The sequence below is a fragment of the Psammomys obesus genome, unplaced genomic scaffold (assembly GCF_907164565.1).
Source record: "Psammomys obesus unplaced genomic scaffold, mPsaObe1.curated_primary_1811, whole genome shotgun sequence".
NCBI lineage: Eukaryota > Metazoa > Chordata > Mammalia > Rodentia > Muridae > Psammomys > Psammomys obesus.
The window spans coordinates 33,894,331-33,913,277 of record NW_026585644.1 but is presented as its reverse complement, the minus strand read 5'-3'; the positions used below and the strand labels follow the sequence as shown (position 1 = coordinate 33,913,277).

The 18,947-nt window shown below is 47.3% G+C and overlaps 1 protein-coding gene across 2 annotated transcripts in view; it reads right to left on the bottom strand.

Annotated features, from left to right (window-relative positions):
* Dpysl5 (dihydropyrimidinase like 5) overlaps positions 1-18,947 on the bottom strand; it is a 74,787-nt gene that overhangs the window by 41,703 nt on the left and 14,137 nt on the right. Inside the window, exons 1-2 of one of the 2 annotated variants that reach the window (XM_055626525.1) lie at positions 16,878-16,893; positions 1,227-1,491 (exon numbers count right to left, since the gene is read on the bottom strand). In XM_055626525.1, the coding sequence (XP_055482500.1) occupies positions 1,227-1,487 (261 nt within the window). In that variant the 5' untranslated portion in view covers positions 1,488-1,491; positions 16,878-16,893. Of the gene's footprint in view, positions 1-1,226; positions 1,492-16,877; positions 16,894-18,947 lie in introns of those variants that run through there. The other variant, XM_055626518.1, reaches the window with a different exon arrangement.

The window sequence follows — 18,947 nt, the reverse complement described above, 5'->3', positions numbered from 1 at the left end:
GAAGGAAGGAAGGAAGGAAGGAAGGAAGGAAGGAAGGAAGGAAGGAAGGAAAGAAAGAAAGAAAGAAAGAAAGAAAGAAAGAAAGAAAGAAAGAAAGAAAGAAAGAAAGGAAAATAAAAAAAGAAGAAAGAAAATAACCACAAACAAACACAACAAACACGCCTGGGCCTTTATGCTCGGGGTCGTCTTAGCGTTAAGAAAAGTCCGCAGTGCCACCACAGCATCCTGCAAAAGGACCCCAGTTTATGAGGATGGGGTTCCCTAATTCACTCGGGAAATATCACCTGTGGAAGGCAGGGAAGTTCTCAGAGCAGAAGGCACAGCCTCTGCACCCTTCTACTCAGAGGCCAGGCCTGTGGCTCTTGGGCTCTGTCACAATATGGCCCTCCAGGCATTGATCCTGCAGCTTCTGGGTTCAGAAGTGAGTCTGTCTTCATCCCAGAAGACCTCTAGGCCTTGGACAGACAAGCCTGTAGGACTGTCTGCCCAGAGCCCAGCCTTTCCTGTCTCTAAAGCCCCAGCCGGAATGCTCAGGGTGAGCTTGGGGAACCTGTCAGTTGCTGCCTAGCAGCAGGAACACCTGAGCCCTAGGAAAATGAATCTCCTAGGGAGAGTCCTGAGCTTGGGGAATTTAGGGTGCAGGATCACAGGGGCTTTGAGGCTGCAGGCCCGAGTGGGACATAGAACTGCAGGCACGGGGCCAGAACCTGGAGGATCCCTTTCACTCGGGAAGCTAGCCAGGGCTACACAGTAAGACCCTGTCTCAAAAACAAATAAACCAGGAGAGAATTACGGAAGCTAGCTATGTCTCATTCACACTTCCTGCCACTTAAAACATGGAGAGGTGACTTTACAATCTGTCACAGACACTGGAGTCCTAATTTAGCTTACCATGCATAAACACGCCTACCAAATCAATACACACTGCAATAAACACAGCTGATTCTCCTCTTCCTAGGTTTGTGTTACACGACATAAAAATGTAAACGTGAAGTCAGCTCCCGCTTGGCACATGGGTGATTCAATCAGCGAAACAAACTGACCTACGAGCTTCCTTTTAAATGATCCAGGGTGGTTGGCTGAAACCCTTAGTCTAATTGCCACATGGACCCCCAGGAGAAACCCTTCTTGTAGCAGTACAGGGACACGTTGGTTCACGTGGGCCTCATCTGCAGCAGTGCCAGGAGGAGAAAGCAACAAAGAGAAGGCCACTCTAAGGGCATTACCTTGGTCCCGTGGTAGAAGTCGTCCACACATGTGGCGTTCATGAAGGTCTGGTGGAAGTGGGTGCTGGTGTCGATGCCCCCAGGGAGCACCAGTTTCCCGGTGGCGTCGATCACCTTGGCCCCACCAGGGATCATGAGCTCACGGCCCACCTGCTGGATGATGCCGTTCTCGATGTAGACGTCTGCCTCGTGGGTGCAGTCATCATTCACCACCTTGCCTCCCTTGATGAGAATTCGCACACTGGCCGAATTGGCAAGCATGTTCCTGGGGAAGGTACAGGGGGGAATCTGGTTAAGGTTACTTCATCTACTGACAGCTCAGTCACTAAAGCCCCCGGCCCCTTCCTCTCGGAGTTCAACGCCACAGGCAGAGTGAATAGGGAGGGATAGCCTGTGAAAACTGGTCCTCTAGGAAGCTTTAATCATAAGCCTTTCCATCATGACACAATGGCATTAATAGAGAAGCTGGGTGCGGGAAGGGGGAGACTGGGACCCACAGAAACACCACTTTTAGGTGTGTACAAGTACACATGAATGTGTGAAAAAAAAAAAAACACAAAAACATGTGGAGGTCAGAGGCCAACCTTGGATGCTATTCTTCAGGTGTTGTGCATGGCGTTTCTTTCCTTTTTAAAAAAAATTAGGTTTATTTATTTTATGTGTATGAATGTTTTGTCTGCATATATGTATGTGTACCGTGTGTGTGCCTGGTGTCCAAGAAGGTCAGAAGAGGGTTGTAGTACCTTGTGAGATTTGAGTTAAGGATGGTGGTGAGCCACAGTATGGGTGTTGGGAATAAAAACCTGGTTCTCCGGGAGGGTACCCAGTGCTTTGAACCACTGAGCCATCTCTCCAGACCCATTTACCATGTTTCTTGAGAGAGGAGCTTTCAGTGGGACCTGGAGCTTTCTGGCCAGGCTAGGCTGGCTGCTCAGCAGGACCCAGGATTCTCCCGGCTCTGTCTCCCGGCTCTGTCTCCCGGCTCTGCCTTCCGGCTCTGGGATTACCAGGATGTACCACCACACTCAGCTTCTCACATGGGTGTAGGAGACTGAGCTCAGGTCTTAATGCTTCTGCAGAAAGCTCGTTACTGACCAAGCCATCTTCCCAGCCCCATCACTTTTTACCTTTCTAAAATACAGTCTGAATTTATATAGTTCTCTGTAATCTTGGCTGGCCTTGAACTTTTGCCCCTTTCCTCCCAAATACTGGGATTACAAGTATGTAACCCTAGGCCAGCTTGCTATATGAGTTTAAAACATCTTCATGCTTACTATCTAATTTTATTTCCAAAATCTCACTGGGAGTCACATTTGACAAGCAAGAAAGCTGAAACTGCTAAGGAATTTGCGATCACCAAATAGCCAGCTCAACCAATGTGGCTTATGTGAGCAGTATCTCTCTAGCTCTCCATGGTGTAGAAGGCTCTTGGGGCATGTTTCAAAGAGCCACATCCTCCAAACCCCACAACTAACTCATGACATTCTTCATAGAGAGTCAGTAGCCTTCATGCCCTTGGATGGGGCTCAAAAGTCTATCCATGAAGCCTTTGTAATTGCCTGTAGCTTGTCAAACTGTTAAAAAAAACTCCTATCACCAAGCACCCAACCCCAGAGATTAAAAACTGGAAACCTTATTACTTTATTCTATTTTATTTTACTTTTGAGACAGGATCTTACTATGTCGCCTTGGATGGCCTGGAACTCACTCTGTAGACCAGACCTTACAGAGATTCATCTGCCCCTTCCTCCCAAGTGCTGTGATTATAGGCATGTGCCCCTACGCCTAGCTTTTAAGTCCACTTGCATACATGGTAAATGTCTTGTCCTTCAGAACCCAATTCTACTGTCCTCTCTATGAAGAAGCTTCCTCTGACTCTTCCTGTATCTTCTATACACTCAAGTGCTTTCATGGTACTGGATTCTATGCCTATCTATGGTCTGAGGCTTCACAGAGGAATCTCCTCAGTCACCTTTGACCTCACCCTTCCTCTTCCCCAGTATCTAGTAGAGGATATGTGTATTTTCCTGGTTGCTGTTGCTGTGATAATCACCATGGCCAAAAGAAACTTGGGAAGGAGTGTGCTTATTCCAGTCTACAGTCTATCACAAAGGGAGCCACGGCATGAGCTCAAGGCAGGAACCTGAAAGCAAGAACTGAAGCAGAGGCCACGGAGGAACACCAATCACTGGCTTGCTCTGTTTCCTTTTTCATACAGCTCAGGCCCACCTGCCCACGGGCAGCACCACCCACCCAAGATGGACGGACCCTCCCACATAATTAGCAATTAAGAAAATATGACACAGACACGCCTATGTGCCAACCTGACGGGAGGCAATTTCTCAGTTGAGGCTCCCTCTTTCCAAATATGTCAAGTAGCCGACTGAAACTCACTACAATATGAGAAACTAGTGTGTAAATGATGAAAGAGCTCAGCTCCTCACAGCACTCTGATAAGCAATGTGGCTTAAAGCATGAGCAGAAGCCCAGTTCCAGAAGTTTCTGGAACATCTGGCAATCTTGGACACAAGCTCATGCATCTAACACAGCAAACTATTGTAAACAGAGTGACAGAAACGACACATTCTCTCTCCTCCTTTCATTTTTCCAGCCAGCAAGCAAGATCACACCCAGGAGTTTCTTGGGGGGGGGGGGGGTCTGTGGAAGAAACATTTCTAGCAAGAAGATTCATCAGCAACCTGTAGTGTTTGGCTCGCTCTCCTGCTCAGCTGGTTAGTGCAGTGGCCTCATGTTTTTGTCATGTGTGCAAACAACCCCAAGAGAGAGTCCAGCACCTGCCAGGTGCTCCTGACTGGTGTGGGAGCTGTGGCCCCGAGGAGTGCTGGGATAGGAGGCAGGTGTCTGAGAGTGACAGCTGTGCCCTTGAACATCTGCTCCCAGCAAGGTATCCTTCTGACCCCTGGGGAGAAGGGGCCTTGCTCCCCAGTGTGGGAGACATTGGCAAACAGGCCATGGGAGGAGGCTGAAATAGGCCAGGGAAGATGGGGGCACAAGTCTGTTGTCCGAGGCTAAACCCATATCTTTTGTCCCACACACTGAAAACTGGAGTCTTAACTTTATAAGTAATAATCTTTAAAAAAAAATGGGGTTGATTCTGAGGTGATGGAAAAACTATTCTGGTCAAATCCTTTCTTTTGCCTTCTTTCCGTCTCTCTCATTACGAAGTCCAGGTGTGCTGAGGAAGGGGCAGGTCCAGTTTTTGTGACAGGATGATGGTGGTGGCAGGACTGAGGGGAGGAGGTGCAAATACATAACCCCTGCCTTTCCATGCAACTCTCAGGCTCACACATACCAGGACACTGCCACATACTGTATTCATGTTTTAAAAGGAAATACTGATTTGCCTCAGTGATCAGTACGTATGCACAGGGCGGGAAACCAGGAAGTATGAGGCAGGAATAACTTACAGGGGATTCTGCTCTGAGCTCTGCCACCGGAATCAAAAACCAAGGGCACTGTCTTTGGTGAAAATACTAGCAGAGATTGTCAGAACATTAACATCCTGGGCCCAGCACTTTCTGTGCAACCCTGCAAGGAGTGAATATGGCAGGAAGTGTTAGCCTCAGTTGAACAGGAGGAAACAGAAGTTTGGAAGCTCGGGCAATGGGGGTGAAAGGTCCCACACTCCAGGGGAAGGGATAGATTCAGGATGGGCAAGGTGAAGGGAAGTTAGTCCTGGGAACTCAGCCCAGTGATTGCTATATTCTCCCTAGGTCCAGCATTTTCAAAATGTTATTCAATAAACTTGTATTACTTTTACAATAAGTACATTCATATGTTTGCTTGGCTTTTCTTGTTGTTTTTGAGACGGGGCCTCTCTGCATAGCTCTGGCTAAACTGGAACTTCCTATGTAGACCAGACTAGCCTTGAACTCTCAGAAATCTATTTGCTCCTCTCTCCCAGAGTGCTAAGACTAAAGGCTTGAACCGATGTGCCCAATGATTTTTGAAAGCTTTTTGGTCCCCTTGTCTAAAGAGAAGCCAGGAGGAATACAAGCTGATCCTAGCACTCAGGAGGCAGAGCCAGGCAGCTCTCTGTGAGTTCGAGGCCAGCCTAGTCTACAGCGTGAATTCCAGAACAGCCAGGGCTACATAGTGAAACCCTGTCTTGAAAAACCAGAAAACAAAAACAAACAAACAAAAAAAGGTTTTTTTTTCCTACTTCCCTGTTGAAAATCCCTGAGGGCAAATATGGCCCTTAGATTAGTAGGGAACCCTACGCAATGGGGTCTCATTGCCATAGGACTGGGCCAGTCTTGGGTAGCTGGACTTAGAACCACTCAAGGGGGAACTCCCTCACTCATTACTTATCCGTGGGAGGAGGGAGCTACGATGGACACATACTGTGCGCATACTGTCAAGATCTGCACACAGACCACGTGATGGCCTTGCCATTTCCCTAGGCCTGAGGCATTGTCCTTGACATGACCATCCTGGTGTCAACAATGCACATCTCCTCAGGATTTCATCCGCTCCCCATGTCTCCCCACCCTCAACTGTATATGCCGAAGCCCTAACCCAGGAGCAGATGGCTGTTTCTGGAGATGAGTCTTTAAAGTTAAATGAGGCTATAAATAAGATGGAACCCTGACCTGGTGGGGTTGGTGCCCTTGTTAAGAGAACAAATGGTCTTGTTTTTCTTTTTCTTTCTAAGAATGTTGAAAAATAAAAATGGAAAGCCATCTGAGAACACAGGGAGAAGGTGGCCACTTTCCAGCTAGGGCAGGGCCTCCCCAAACCCCAGACTTCCAGCCTCAGAACCAGAGGCGAGTTAAGTTTTCAAGCGTTTACTCCACCTGGCCTGTGGCTATTTGTTATAGCAACCTTGCCATACAAATACGAATGCACACATTCTTAGCCTTAAGCTGTGCTACCAACATGGAAGTAGGTTGTTTTAGCTCCCAGGCTGCAGCTGCTCAGCAGAGCCACTTCAGGATAAACCAAAGACTAGCCTTGATGCAGAATGTTGGTGCCACACACACACCATCCTGACTTCTGGTTCTAGTTACAGGAGGCACAGCGGACTGTCATCACCTGTGGGGGCTAAGCCTTTGAAGATGACCATGGCTTTGGGACACCCTCAACCTGCCTTGCCTTGTAGATAATACTGAAGCAAGGTTGTTGAGCACATTCCCTGCTCATACGTTTGGAGATTATTTCTTTAAAAGCCACACTGCAACTAACAGCTTGCAACTTCACTCCTCTTTACTGGACAAAATTGTGGGAAAGAGCCAGGCCCTGCTCTGGAGAAACCCAGCCTACTGTACGAGGGAGACACAGGTAACCACTTCACAGAGGAGCTAAAAGGTAAAGGGATGAACAATCGACAGATACAGGCTTACAGTGGGTGCCTTTCCCAGTCTACCAGACCAGAGCTGGCACGGGGGAGACCAGCTGTTCGGTGATGGTAGGAAAGCCTTGTGACATCAGAATCCTACATTTCCAAGTCTGTTTCACCAAGATGCCAATCCGCTGTTGGCTGTTGACATTCATTATGATTCTCACCTCCCTCATAACCTCATTAGCACCTGTCGTAAGGCTTTCCTGCTCATCTCCGCTAAACTAAACAAAAAAACAAAAACAAAAACAAAAAAAAAAAAAGGATGTTCCTGGCAACTTTCCACAGCCCTGCCAGCCTTCTGCATGTGGCAGGGTTTGGGACAGAACAGAGCTGATGTTGGATACGCTGGTCCTCTTTGGAGCATCCCCAAAGGGGAGAGATCTGAAGGCAATTGTAATATATCCATCCTCTTTAGCACCACCAATGACCCTGGCTAGTCTGCCAGTAGTATGCTCTGTGGAGCCAGCTGATCCTGGCAGCATTCCTGCAGAAGGTTCCAGTCAGAAGAAAACAGACACTAGACAGAATGTTAGTATTGATTTTACCAGAGCACCCAGTTTCCTCCCCAATCGCTTGCAAGTGCATCAATAAAAGCCCATCTCTGGCTCCCAGGTTCACTGCACGCTATAAAGTGCAAGCTGTGTGTTTCCCTCCCAAGCCTGAAACCTGAATCCTGGGGGCTATGGATGGTATCTAGATGTGGAGCCTCTGGGAGGTAATTAGGTTACAAGGTGAAACCCTTACAAATGGGATTAGTATCTTTACTAGAAGGACAGGAGAGTGAGCTCTCGCCCTTTCCTCTCCTCCACATGAAGATACAACATAAAGGCATTTGTCCCCTGGGGCCAGGAACAGCTCCCTCCTCAAAAATGGAATCAGTGAATACCTTGACCTCAAGCACACCCAGGCTTCAGAACTGTCCAATCACTAAATCCCTGGGTTTTTCTGTTCTGTCAGTCTGAAGAGATTAGCATCACATTAGACAGAAATGAGCATTATAATTAAATCACTATTAAGGTACAACTGGGCTTTGAAATAAATGTCACCTCCTTTAGAGACTTCTGGCCCATACATTTAACAACCACAAAAACTGTAATCAGACAGTTATTTGTCTATGCATGCAAAAGAATTCAGAACACATGTCTGTCTCAGGCAGAAATGATTAAAATGCCAGGTAGTTAAAGCCATTAGAGAGAATAAAAGCATGGCATTCTGGAACTGCAAGAACTGTTCATCTGCTGTGACTTTCCCTCCATTCTGGACTTTTATCAACAAAGAAGGATTTCCCAGGAAGGACAAGGGTAGCACTCTCCTGCAAACTGAGGCCCCTGAAGAATTCTAAAATTCATTCAGGAGCAGTGAGGCCTTTCAACAGCAAGATGCTGCATATCTTTATGTGCCAAGATTTCTCTAACAGCAACAGCTTGCCTCCCCAGATGTCCTGATTCTGTGGCCTAGAGTCTGTATTTCCTCAGCCAGTCCCAGGTGGGTTAGTACTAAGAGGAGCAGGGCCTTCGGGGTGGGAGGCAACATTGTGAGCAGGAAGTGAGGTCTTTCAGAGAGCGCCTCTTCAGGTTTAAAATAGCAACAGATGGTGCTATCCAGCAACAGTCTTGCTGAATAACAGAAACCGCACATCTTGGAAACTGCAGGCAGGGGTTCCTAACCCAGAACCAGGAGGGCCAGCATCTTGCTAAACAGAGAGACGGTCAAGATTAGCGCTGCATCCACAAAATGCACCCCCCACCCCCAGACTCCTCAAAGGCAGCGGTGCTCTGCCAAGAAAATGCCAACTCCAAAGCCTGCATTTTGGAATTATCTGCTTCTGTCATCACCTTCCCAGCTCCCCGTGCTTGTGGGGAGGTGGCAGACAGGGGGGGCCTGCACAGTCTGCCCTGCACAGCTGCCTCCTCTTCCCCCCAATCCCCAACCCCACAGCAGCAGCTCAGCTGTAGGCTGCACAGGCCCAGGGGTGAGATGGGGCTCCTTCCTGCACAAGGGCCTCAGCGTGAACTTGGCATTGGTTAAGACACAGGTTCCTATTCTTAACGGGTACTGGTTGGCACACATTTCTTTTTTTGAGAAATTCCGAGCAAGTACCTGGTGACTTTTTCCCTCCCTTGTAGACCTCTTCCCACTCTGGGATGTTTCTCTGACTTTTCCTTGACTTCTCAGTTTTCATCATTTTTTTTTTCATTTTTCTGTGACGATTCTTAATAAAGCCTGCTTCTGCTTTTCGAGAAGAGAGGAGAGGAAAGAGGGAGAGAAAGAGAGAGAGTGAGAAAGAGAGAGAAAGAAAGAAAGAAAGAGAAAGAGAGAATGTAGCTTGTCATATAACTTGCTCCAGGGACATTAAAAAAAAAAAAAAAGGCAATAAGTTCCCATGGAATTTAAGCCAACCCAACTGTTAGCTGGGTGGCAGTTCAAGGGGTCGGTGAAGCTGGTGCAATTGGAAGCCAACACAGGCTGACTGGTGTGGCGGTAAGCGGTCACGGCTTGTCATGGATTCAAAAGGCAACGGTAGCAGTTGCTTCAGAATAAAATGCGCAGACAACCTAGCTAGCTTTCTTCTGATCTGCACAAAAGAAAGGAATAGTGAGATGGCATTTGGCAGCTTTCTCAAGAGGTGAGCCATCTTCAATGGGGGGGCAACATTGGGGGGAGGATACGGGGGTGTATCTCAGTAGAGCTTGCCTAGTATGTGAGGCTCTTGGTTTGATCCCGACATTGGAAAACCACAAAAAGAAGGGAATGCTGGGAGGGTTGACAGAGCAACCTGGAGCCGCTCAGAAACAGGACTGCCTTTTGAGTTTAAAACATAACAATAAATCAAAGCCTCAGCAGGTCGTGAAAGCCAGAGGGGAAGCTGGAAGCAAGTGGGAAATGCTGGGTTTGAGTTAATAGATTAATGTTAAATTATTTTACATGTATGGGTTCTCTGCTCTCTTGTATGTCTGTATATCATGTGCATGACTTTGAAGGTTAGAACAAGGCATCAGAGCCCCTGGAACTGCAGTCACAGACGGTTGTGAGCTGCCATGTGGGTGCTGGAAGTCACCTGGAAGAGCAGCCAGTGCTCTTAACAATTGAGCCGTCCCTTCAGTCCTAATTTTTTTTTAAGTAAACTGATTTTTAAATTTAGAAAGCACCAAACAGTACTTAACTAATCCAAAACAGATTTTATAATTAATTCTTAATAATTTTAATAACTATTAAGTTGATTTAAAATGGTATTTATGGGGCTGGAGAGACCCTAGGTGACTGGAATTAGGTGATTAGAATTCTAAGAGCTCTGCAGGAAGAGAGCTCTGCTCCTGGGATGCCCATCTGATGCTGGGTATTTTGTTTTTGAAAAAATTTTAAAACTAAGGCAGACAATGGATCAGCTGCAAACCACACCCAAGAGCAGCCGCCTCCTCCTTCTAGGCCAGGGAGGAGATGAAGGCGAGTGTGAAGCCAAGGGCACCGAGTCCTTAACAGGCTAAGATCTAGTAAGAGGTTTTAATCCCATCTGGATTGGCCTGGCTCAGTGTGACCGCCTAATGAGCCAGCAGCAGCAGTACATTGAGGACAGGAACGACATTCCCAAGGATTAGCTGGGAGAGGGTGGGAAGAGGTGGATCACAGAGCACTTGTTCAGCAAGGTTGGCTGCTAGACCGGGGAGGGAAACTGGCAGCTGTCAGAAGTCAGAGTTCAGTGGTGTGTGTGTGTGTGTGTGTGTGTGTTAGGCAGACACTGGCTCTAAGTGTCTAGGGGTCATGTATCCTGAAGAAATGTTAAGTATGATAAAAACCCACATTCACAAGCCTGGTCCCCCAGGCCCCAGAGGAGGGCTGACAGAGGTGACAAGGATATTAACTCAACACTGGGAATCAGCGGTCACTACCATCCCAGGGTCCCCTTCCTGCTCCCCGGAAGATTCTTCAGCTCTGCTCAAGCCCCCAGCCAGCTGTCTCCAGACCCCAGAAAGAATTTTAGTAGCACCCTTTGAAGGAAGCAGCTGCAGCTCAAAGACCTGCAGAGTGGCTGCTTCCCAGAACGCCAGCCATGGTGTGGAGGGACAGATGTCAGGAGCTAGGAGGGAACAGACAAACAACTCAAGAAGTCTTAAGCAGGAAAAAAACCAACAATAGAAAACCAAACCAAACCAACAAACAAAAAAAAACAGGGCTGGAGACATGGCTCAGCACTGGCTGTTCTTCCAGAGGATCCAGGTTCAATTCCCAGTACCCATAAGGGCAGCTCACAGGGCAGCCTATAACTTCAGTTCCAGGGGATCAAATATCCTCACAAGGATATACATGCAGGTAAAACAATAATGCACATTAAAAAAAAAAATCACAAAAAACCCCAAGTTTTCCTAAGTGCAGAAATACCACAAGCCTGGCTACCTTATAAAAATCTACATTTAGATTGAAATGGAACGTGAAAAAGAAGTGCATTTTTTTTTCTCATTTAGACTGAAAATTAGAATGAATTAAGTATAGCCAAATGCAATACTTGCAAGCAATAATAAAGGGGACAAGCTAGACATGAACGCATGAACACAGTATGATTTCAATAATACAGTGACTGAACCAGGTAAAAGTGAATGAGAGGCATGTAGTGACGAAGTGTGAAGAAGAGTCATAGGACAGTAGCTGTCAGGTGGGGAGAAAGGGCACTGCCATGGACTCCTCAAACCCTCCTGTAACATGCCTGGCTGTGAGTGGCGCAGGCGTCGGCTGCAAATTAGTCTTTAAACCGCACATGTATTTTCTGAACTCTCAAAAACAAAACAAAATGAGGATGTTCCCCACCCCACCTCAGAGGGACATTGGAGGGGAGTGAAGGCGCCAAGGTTTCAGAGGGTGTGTGCAGAGGGAATGGAGTCGGGGTTCAGCAGGAGGTAGAGCCAGGAGCATCGGATTTGATGTCATCCCCCTTGGCGGGCAGCTGTGGCTATGTGGCGACATCAACCCTACCAGTACGTCGTAACTCTTGAGCTCCTTTGCATGTCAGCTTCATTCACTCTCACAAGAGCCCTCTGAGGTGACTCTTGCCACGGCTGAGGAGATGAGTGAATTCCTAAGGAATCAGGCTGCGGCCCCTTGACAGTTGAACCTTGCTGAATTCACGCTATCATTCTGAGAGAAATGAAGGGGTCCACTAATCGCCAGCTGAAGGAGGAATGAGCTGGCCTGATGGCGCTGTGCTTGTGTCAAGGGGTTTAACAGAAATGGGCAAGAAGGCTTCTTGAGAGTTCCGTGGGCCAGCGGTGGGAGAGGGCCGCAACAGGCAGCCACTCACTTCTTTTGAAGAAGCACAAGTGTGGACTGGGGCTAAGAGGTGGGACAAGGAGGGAGCTGCTTTCAGACTCCGGGTAAGGTGTAGGAACCATCATCGGAGGCTCTGAGGGACACACAGCTCCCGGGATGTCAGCAGCAGCCAGAATGGCAGCCAATGTAGGGTCATGGATGAACATGGGGTAGGCGCTGGTCTTTGGTTCTTCAGATGGCTCTAGCTGCGTGGGGGCAGGAAAGCCATGTTCATGGCAGTGGGGCCTGGGGGTGCACTGAGTTAATTAAGTGTTCCACAGAATAGAAAATGAAGGAACAGAGCTAGGAAGGGTTCAAATGTCTTTTAGGGAGGGCTGTCTGAACTATACATAGTCAGGGTGTGTCCCAAAAATTAAATACACAAAAATTTAATAACTAAATAAATACAACTTTTAAAAGCCGCATTTTCCCTTCTTTCTTGAAATCCCTTGTGGCAGAGAACAGAGCAGCAGCCCTGAGTACTAGCTACTCTTAGTATATGGCACTTGAGGGAGCCTTTCTCCCAAGCTGGCCTTGGCTCTATTCTAATTTCACTTTACAGAAGATAATGTGGTGATCATGACCTGGGAGGTCACACGCTTTGTGGGAAGGGCTAAGAGGAGGAGTGAGTCGAAACAATTATGTAAGAATCAAAGGCCTGGACGGTGCTAATGGGCTAACACATTGATCCTTTCTCGTATGGAATGTTTAGGGGACACTTCGGGCCCAGCATGGCACTCAAGCATTTTTAACTCATTTCTCTCTGTTACATAAATGTTTTTCATCTGTCCCATTGTGTTCAGCCCAGATCCTTAATGCTTACCTGACCTGGGACACTGCTAGCACATGAATACTCTAATTGGTGCCTGGATCTCTACGCTGCTCTAATGTTGCAACGCAAATCACAGAGGCGGGGTATTACACTGTGATGGGAAACCCCCCCCCCAACACACTTTGCTGTCCCATGTTTTTGAATGTTTGGTCCCTGCATGGTGACACTGTTTTGGGAGGTGGAACTTAGCTTGAGGACTGGGTCACTGTGAGGTGGACCTTGAAGGTGACAGACACCTGCTTCCCTCCTGAGCTCTCTACTTCCTGAAGTGTATGATGAGCACCTGTAACCTCATACTCCACTGCCACAAACTGCACCAAGCCGGACTGTAACCTCTCAAACTGTGAGCCAAAGCAAAAAGAAAATTTTAAGTGCTTGTTTGAGGTGTTTTTGTCATAGTAGAAACAACAACACACAAGGTCATAGATTCTATGATAGCTCTGTACAAGGCTGTCGCACTATCAGCCGGTGAGTCAGAAGTTTGTAGCAGGAAGAAATGCACAGTTAGACATTTCCAATGAGGTGGGAACCAGATGAGCTATGTCAGCACTGAGTGAGGTGGGAACACACTTAGCTCTGACACGAGCGGAGGGCCCCTTCTCAGAAATGCTTCTGAGCTGAAACTTGGTGGTTGTTTAGCTCCCCAGGACATGGGAGAGGCCAAGCAAGGGAATTCCAGACAGGAGCCCCTGTGGCCATTTGTCTCTGTGTGTTCAACAGCTGGTGCACGGCACATGTGGGAATGTAAAGGGCAGGGCCCACATCCTCTAAGGTTTGAGAATGGCCTGAGAGTGTGGTCAAGACTCTGAGAGCAGCAGGAAGGCTTGCCAATGCCTCGTAAATCTTCAGAGGGACAGAAGTACTCCAATAGAGAAAACAGGAGAGAGGAATGTGAGCAGCCAAGCTACTGGGAGAGAGGAACAGAGATGGCTAACAATGAAAAGATGTTCACCTTTATTAATATTCAAAGAAATGCAAATCAAGATGAGCTTACATTTTACACCTGTCAGAAAGGCACAGGGGAAAAGGAACAATGCCCAGAGTGAGTGAGAAAAGCAGGCACTACAACGGGCCTGGTGACACACGCCTGTGATCCCAGCACTTGGGGTGGGATTGGGAGACACAAGTGGATCATGAGTTTGAGGTCAGTCAGGGCTACATACAGACACAGACGCACAGACACATAGACACACACACACACTTAAATGCACAAACAGATATAACAAGAAAAGGAGGGGGAGGAGGGACAAAGGAGAATAATTGGGACGATTATGAACAAAGTAAAATGATATGTAAGTATGGAAATGTCATACTGAAAACATTATTTTGAATGCTAACCAAAACACCTTAATTTAGAAATGGAAGGCTAAGAACTGGAGATGTAATGTAGTCCATTGGATAGACCGAATGCAGAAAGCCTTGGGTCTGACCCTCACAATTGCATACAACTAGGCATGGTAGACACGCCTATAACACCAACACTCAGGGGAAGTGGGGGCAAAAGAATCAAAAGTTCAAGGTCATCCAAGGCTACACAGCGAGTCTGAATATGACAAGGGACCCTGTCTCAAATTTTTTAAACTACATATGTGTGTGTGTGTGTGTGTGTGTGTGTGTGTGTGTGTGTGTGTGTGTGTATAAATAATTACATATATGAAGAGGAATTTAGTGGACACAGCCTCGCTTCACGTTTGGTTTTGAAGGCATTCCTACAGTAACATGGTTGTGGAATCAGCAATAGCCCTGGCTAGGTGGCAGTGACACAAAAACTCAGGTGGCAGAAGAGCAGGCAAGCTTCCCGGAAAGCTACCTATGGCCTCTTGTACACTATTTAGCAACAAACTTGTATAGCAAATGACCTCTCGCAGTGGCTCTCAGCCTGTGCATCGTGACCCCTGGCAAACACACTCCCAACGGTCTTAGGAACACCACTCAGTAGCAAAATTACTGTTATGAAGCAGCAACGAAACTGTTTTTATGGTTGGGGTCACCATAACATGAGGAGCTGTATTAAAGGGTCACGGCATTAGGAAGGCTGAGAACCGCTGGCCTATTGGAAGCATCTACTTTGGCATCTTTTGGTCCCCACAAAGTTCCTCATGCTCTCCCTCCACCTGGCTCCGGTTCCAGTGCCCCCAGCTCAGTGAAAGTCACCCTCATCCTGCCTGGGACTCACCTAGCATCAAGACGTCACCTTCCATGCAAAGAGTAAATTACAGGGCCATCTCAGCCAGCAGTAGTGAGTGTCCCCCTTTCCCCATTGTGCTTCTTGACACCCTAGAAGAGTGGCATCTTCCCCTATGGATGCTAAACAGGCCCCGGCCCCACCCAGTGAGCCGGCCTTCCTGCTGCTGCCTTCCTTGAACAAATACGGGAAGAGGGAAGTGATAGCACGGAGTTCCAAGGCTTTGCCACCTTGCAGTGTCCCAGAGCCTACCTACCCTTCCGGACAAGGGCAGGGATGCCCATGTGCTGCCCATGGATGTGCTCTATCTCAAAAGCCAGTACAAAGTGGGGATAGAGGTGTGGCTGTCTGTCTGCATGGGTAACCCAACCACACCGAACACCAGCACTTCCTCTTGTTCACTGTCCCTGCCTGAGGAGGACTGACGCTTTCCCATCAATGCTTACTTCTCCCAGTCTTCCTCTGTGCCTGGTCCCTGGCGGCTCCTTACGGACCCCTAGGCCATCCTGGACTGAGGCTAAGGGCAAGTTTAGAATCCAATACATTGAGACTCCAGCCGGGGACACCTGGTGCTAGACAAGCCCTGACAGCCTGCTGCAACTCTTATCCTAGCAGTCAGACCCCAGTCATGGGCTGCTTCCCCGGGCCCTGGCTGTCAAGGGCCTGGTGTCTTTATTTCCTTTAAGCATGCACTGCTCAGCTGGTACCATTCCCTCCAGACGAGAGCTGCCTGTTGCTGACCGCCTCCTGTCGGCTCTCTTTCCTGACTTCAGCTGCTTGCCTCCTTCCTACCTGCACTTACATCTCATCGACACTGAGCCAACTCACCTGTTTTCAGACCATATGCATGCCTGGGTTATCTGCCAAGTGTTCCCCTCCCATCACAGGTGCTCCTCCCAGGAGATGGAAGCCGGTCCAGTGTTTGTCACCCGTCATCCTCCACCCCCCTCCAGCCGTTCCTCGTCACAGTTGGCCTCACTGTGTTGTGGTAATTGACTGATCTATGGCCATTCTGAGAGCCGACAGGATGAGAGCAGTTTCAGTGTTAAAATGTGTTCATCTCATTTATGTGACATTAAAAAAAGAGAGAGACATTTAACAGGATATATGTAAACTCCATACAGTGAGAAGTTACGGTGTTTGAGTCTGAGACTCAAGAAAAATGAAATGGAACACAGTAACGCCTTTGTGGACTGTGAAGACTGTGAAGTCAAGGGTTAGCCCTCCCCAGGTAGATCGCTAGATCCGCTCCAGTGCACCCTCCCCTAATAGGCCGAGTGTAGACGTGATGAACTGAGTCCAGTAGGAATCACAGGACAGGGAACAAATGAGCCAGGTTTTTCTTTTAAAAGGATAAATTAGGAAGGTTTCAAGACTTAGTGTAAAGCTACAGGGCCAGGAGGTGGGGTGCTGGTGTGAGAGCAGACAGATATGACAGGAAATGGAAGAAAGTCTAGGAATAGGACCACCTACAGAGGGCTGACTGTTTTCACAAAGATGCCAACCTAATACAGGACATAAAACACAGTTCTAGCAAACAGGGTCCATCGATGTACCGGAAAAAATCATAAGCTTTGGCTTCCTGGGGTCTGTTCCACAAAACAAGGGCAATTCATGATCACGGGACACCATTCTTCACATCAGCACACCCACCCAAAAAAGGACAAGGAATCAAAACAATCAATTCTGAAAAGCTTGCTAAAGAGCCACCCCAAGTAAAAATTCTAACTGTGTGGGACAGAATTATTCAAGTGTAAGGTGGATGGGTTTCCAAGGAGAAAAAAAGACATAACCCCTCCCCCGCAAAAGAAGTAGTGGAGGGAAATACTGTTGAGCTGGGATGTAGCTCAGCTGGTGGAGTACTTGTCTAGCAGCAAAGGCCTGCTGGCTCAGCCACTGCTCTACCGCTGTGAAGAGACCCCGCCACCAAGGTAATTCTTCTGAAAGAAAGCATTTAACTGGGGGCTGGCTTACAGTTTCAGAGGTTCAGTCCATTATCATCATGGCAGAGAGCACGGCGGCAGGCAGGCAGGCTGTGAGCTACATCATGATCTGTAGGCAGAGAGAGAGACAGAGAGACAAAGAGAGACAGGACACAGAGAGAAGTCATACAAACAGAGAGAGGGAGGAAGAAACAGAGAGAGACAGACAGACACTGGGTCTGGCTTGGGCTTTTAAAACCTCAAAGCCCATCTCCGGTGACACACTTCCTCCAACAAGGCCAGACCTCCTAATCGTTCTCAAATAGTACCATTCCCAGATGACTAAACATTCAAATATACAAGCCTATGGGGACCATTTTTATCCAAACTGCCACACCCTTCCACCCCCAGCAGCACATAGAACCTGATATAGTGGTGACATTTACAATTGTAGCCCTGAGAGATGGCATCAGGAGTTCAAGGCTATCTTTGGCTAGATAGCAAGTTAGAAGATATGTAAGACCCCAACACACACACACACACACACACACACACACACACACACACACACACACTTTGATGGGTGAAACACTAAAGTTGTCGTCATTATAATAAGGAATAGAATAGAGCAGGGTGACTCCTCTGAGTCCTATCATTAATACTTTAGAGCTACTAGAAACGCAACAAGAAAAATTCTTATGAAAACAAATTACAATTACTTATTTCAAAAGCTAATAATAGGGTTCTGGAAAGAGGGCTCAGTGGCTAGCAGCACTGGCTGTCCTCCCAGAGGACACAGGTTTGATTCCCAACACCTACATGATGGTGGCTCATAACCTTCTATAAATTCAGTTCTAGGGACTCCAATGCCCTCTTTAGGCCTCCTCAGGAACCAGTCGTATACACAGTTCATATACATACATGCAGGCAAACACTCATACACATAATAAATAAGTGAATCCAAACAAACATCAGCAGCAACAACAAAAAGGTCTAATATTTCGTGAGTAAAATAGGTACTTTTTCTAGCAAATAGGTAAAAGAAAAAAAAAACAGGGAAAATGTTTTATTTGCAATAGGGGGAGACATTAAAAATACCTAGGAGTGAAGAATAAAAGCACTATGTCTGGCCCAGAAAAGGCACACCCCCACAGACAGTACCTTCTTTACTTCCGTTTTGACTGGTGGTTTCTAAAGGGCCAAGGGTAGGGACAAGAAGCGGCGGCAAATGGCTAAAGGATTCTTTCAGTCACGGAAGGTTTCCTCACATGGAGTGCATGATGGCTGCATGGTTCTAATCATCAAGGGACTGCATATTTAAGATGAGAGATTGCTGAAGACTACCACAGTAAATGTTAGAACGTGCCACTCAATAACTGTAGTCACGGCTGCAGGCATCGGCATTTGACAAAAACACGCGTGGAGAAGAGAATGCCTGGCAACGGATTCCCATGCACTCCGGCAGAAGCCAGGGAGGGAAATGACGTGTGCGATCAACAACTGGTTATTCTGCATAACTGGTTATTCTCCAGGAAGGATACTAAATTTTCATCTTACCTCTGAGTATACACCAAGCCTCTAATCTATCTGGACTTTATTTAAATGTAAAATACAAAACAAAACAAAAAAAAAAAAACTGTAAAGTGAATGATCCATGAAACAACATGTCCGACCAAGGAGCAGGGGAGACTTTTTAACTGAATCTGGAAGCCTAAGCCATCAAGGACAGGACAGCTTTCTGATACTCTATACATATTTTTTAACTTGATAAAGTAAAAGATGCCCCCAAGTGTTAATGTTAACTGTCAATTCGACAGCCTGGATCAGCGTGTCTCAACCTTCCTAATGCTGCCACCCTCTAATACAGTTTTCCGTGTCCTGGTCACCCCCCAACCATAAAATTGTTTTGTTATTACTTCACAGCTGTAATGTTGTTACTATTATGAATTGTGGTGTAAATATCTGATATTCCAGATACCCGACAATGACCCCTGTGGGGGTTTGCGACCCACGGGTTAAGAACCAGGGTGTCTAGAGTCACCTGGGAAGTGGCCTGGGCAGGATTCTCCTGCATTGATTGAGGCGGAAGGACTGGCTCTCTGCAGGTGACTCCACTTCCCTG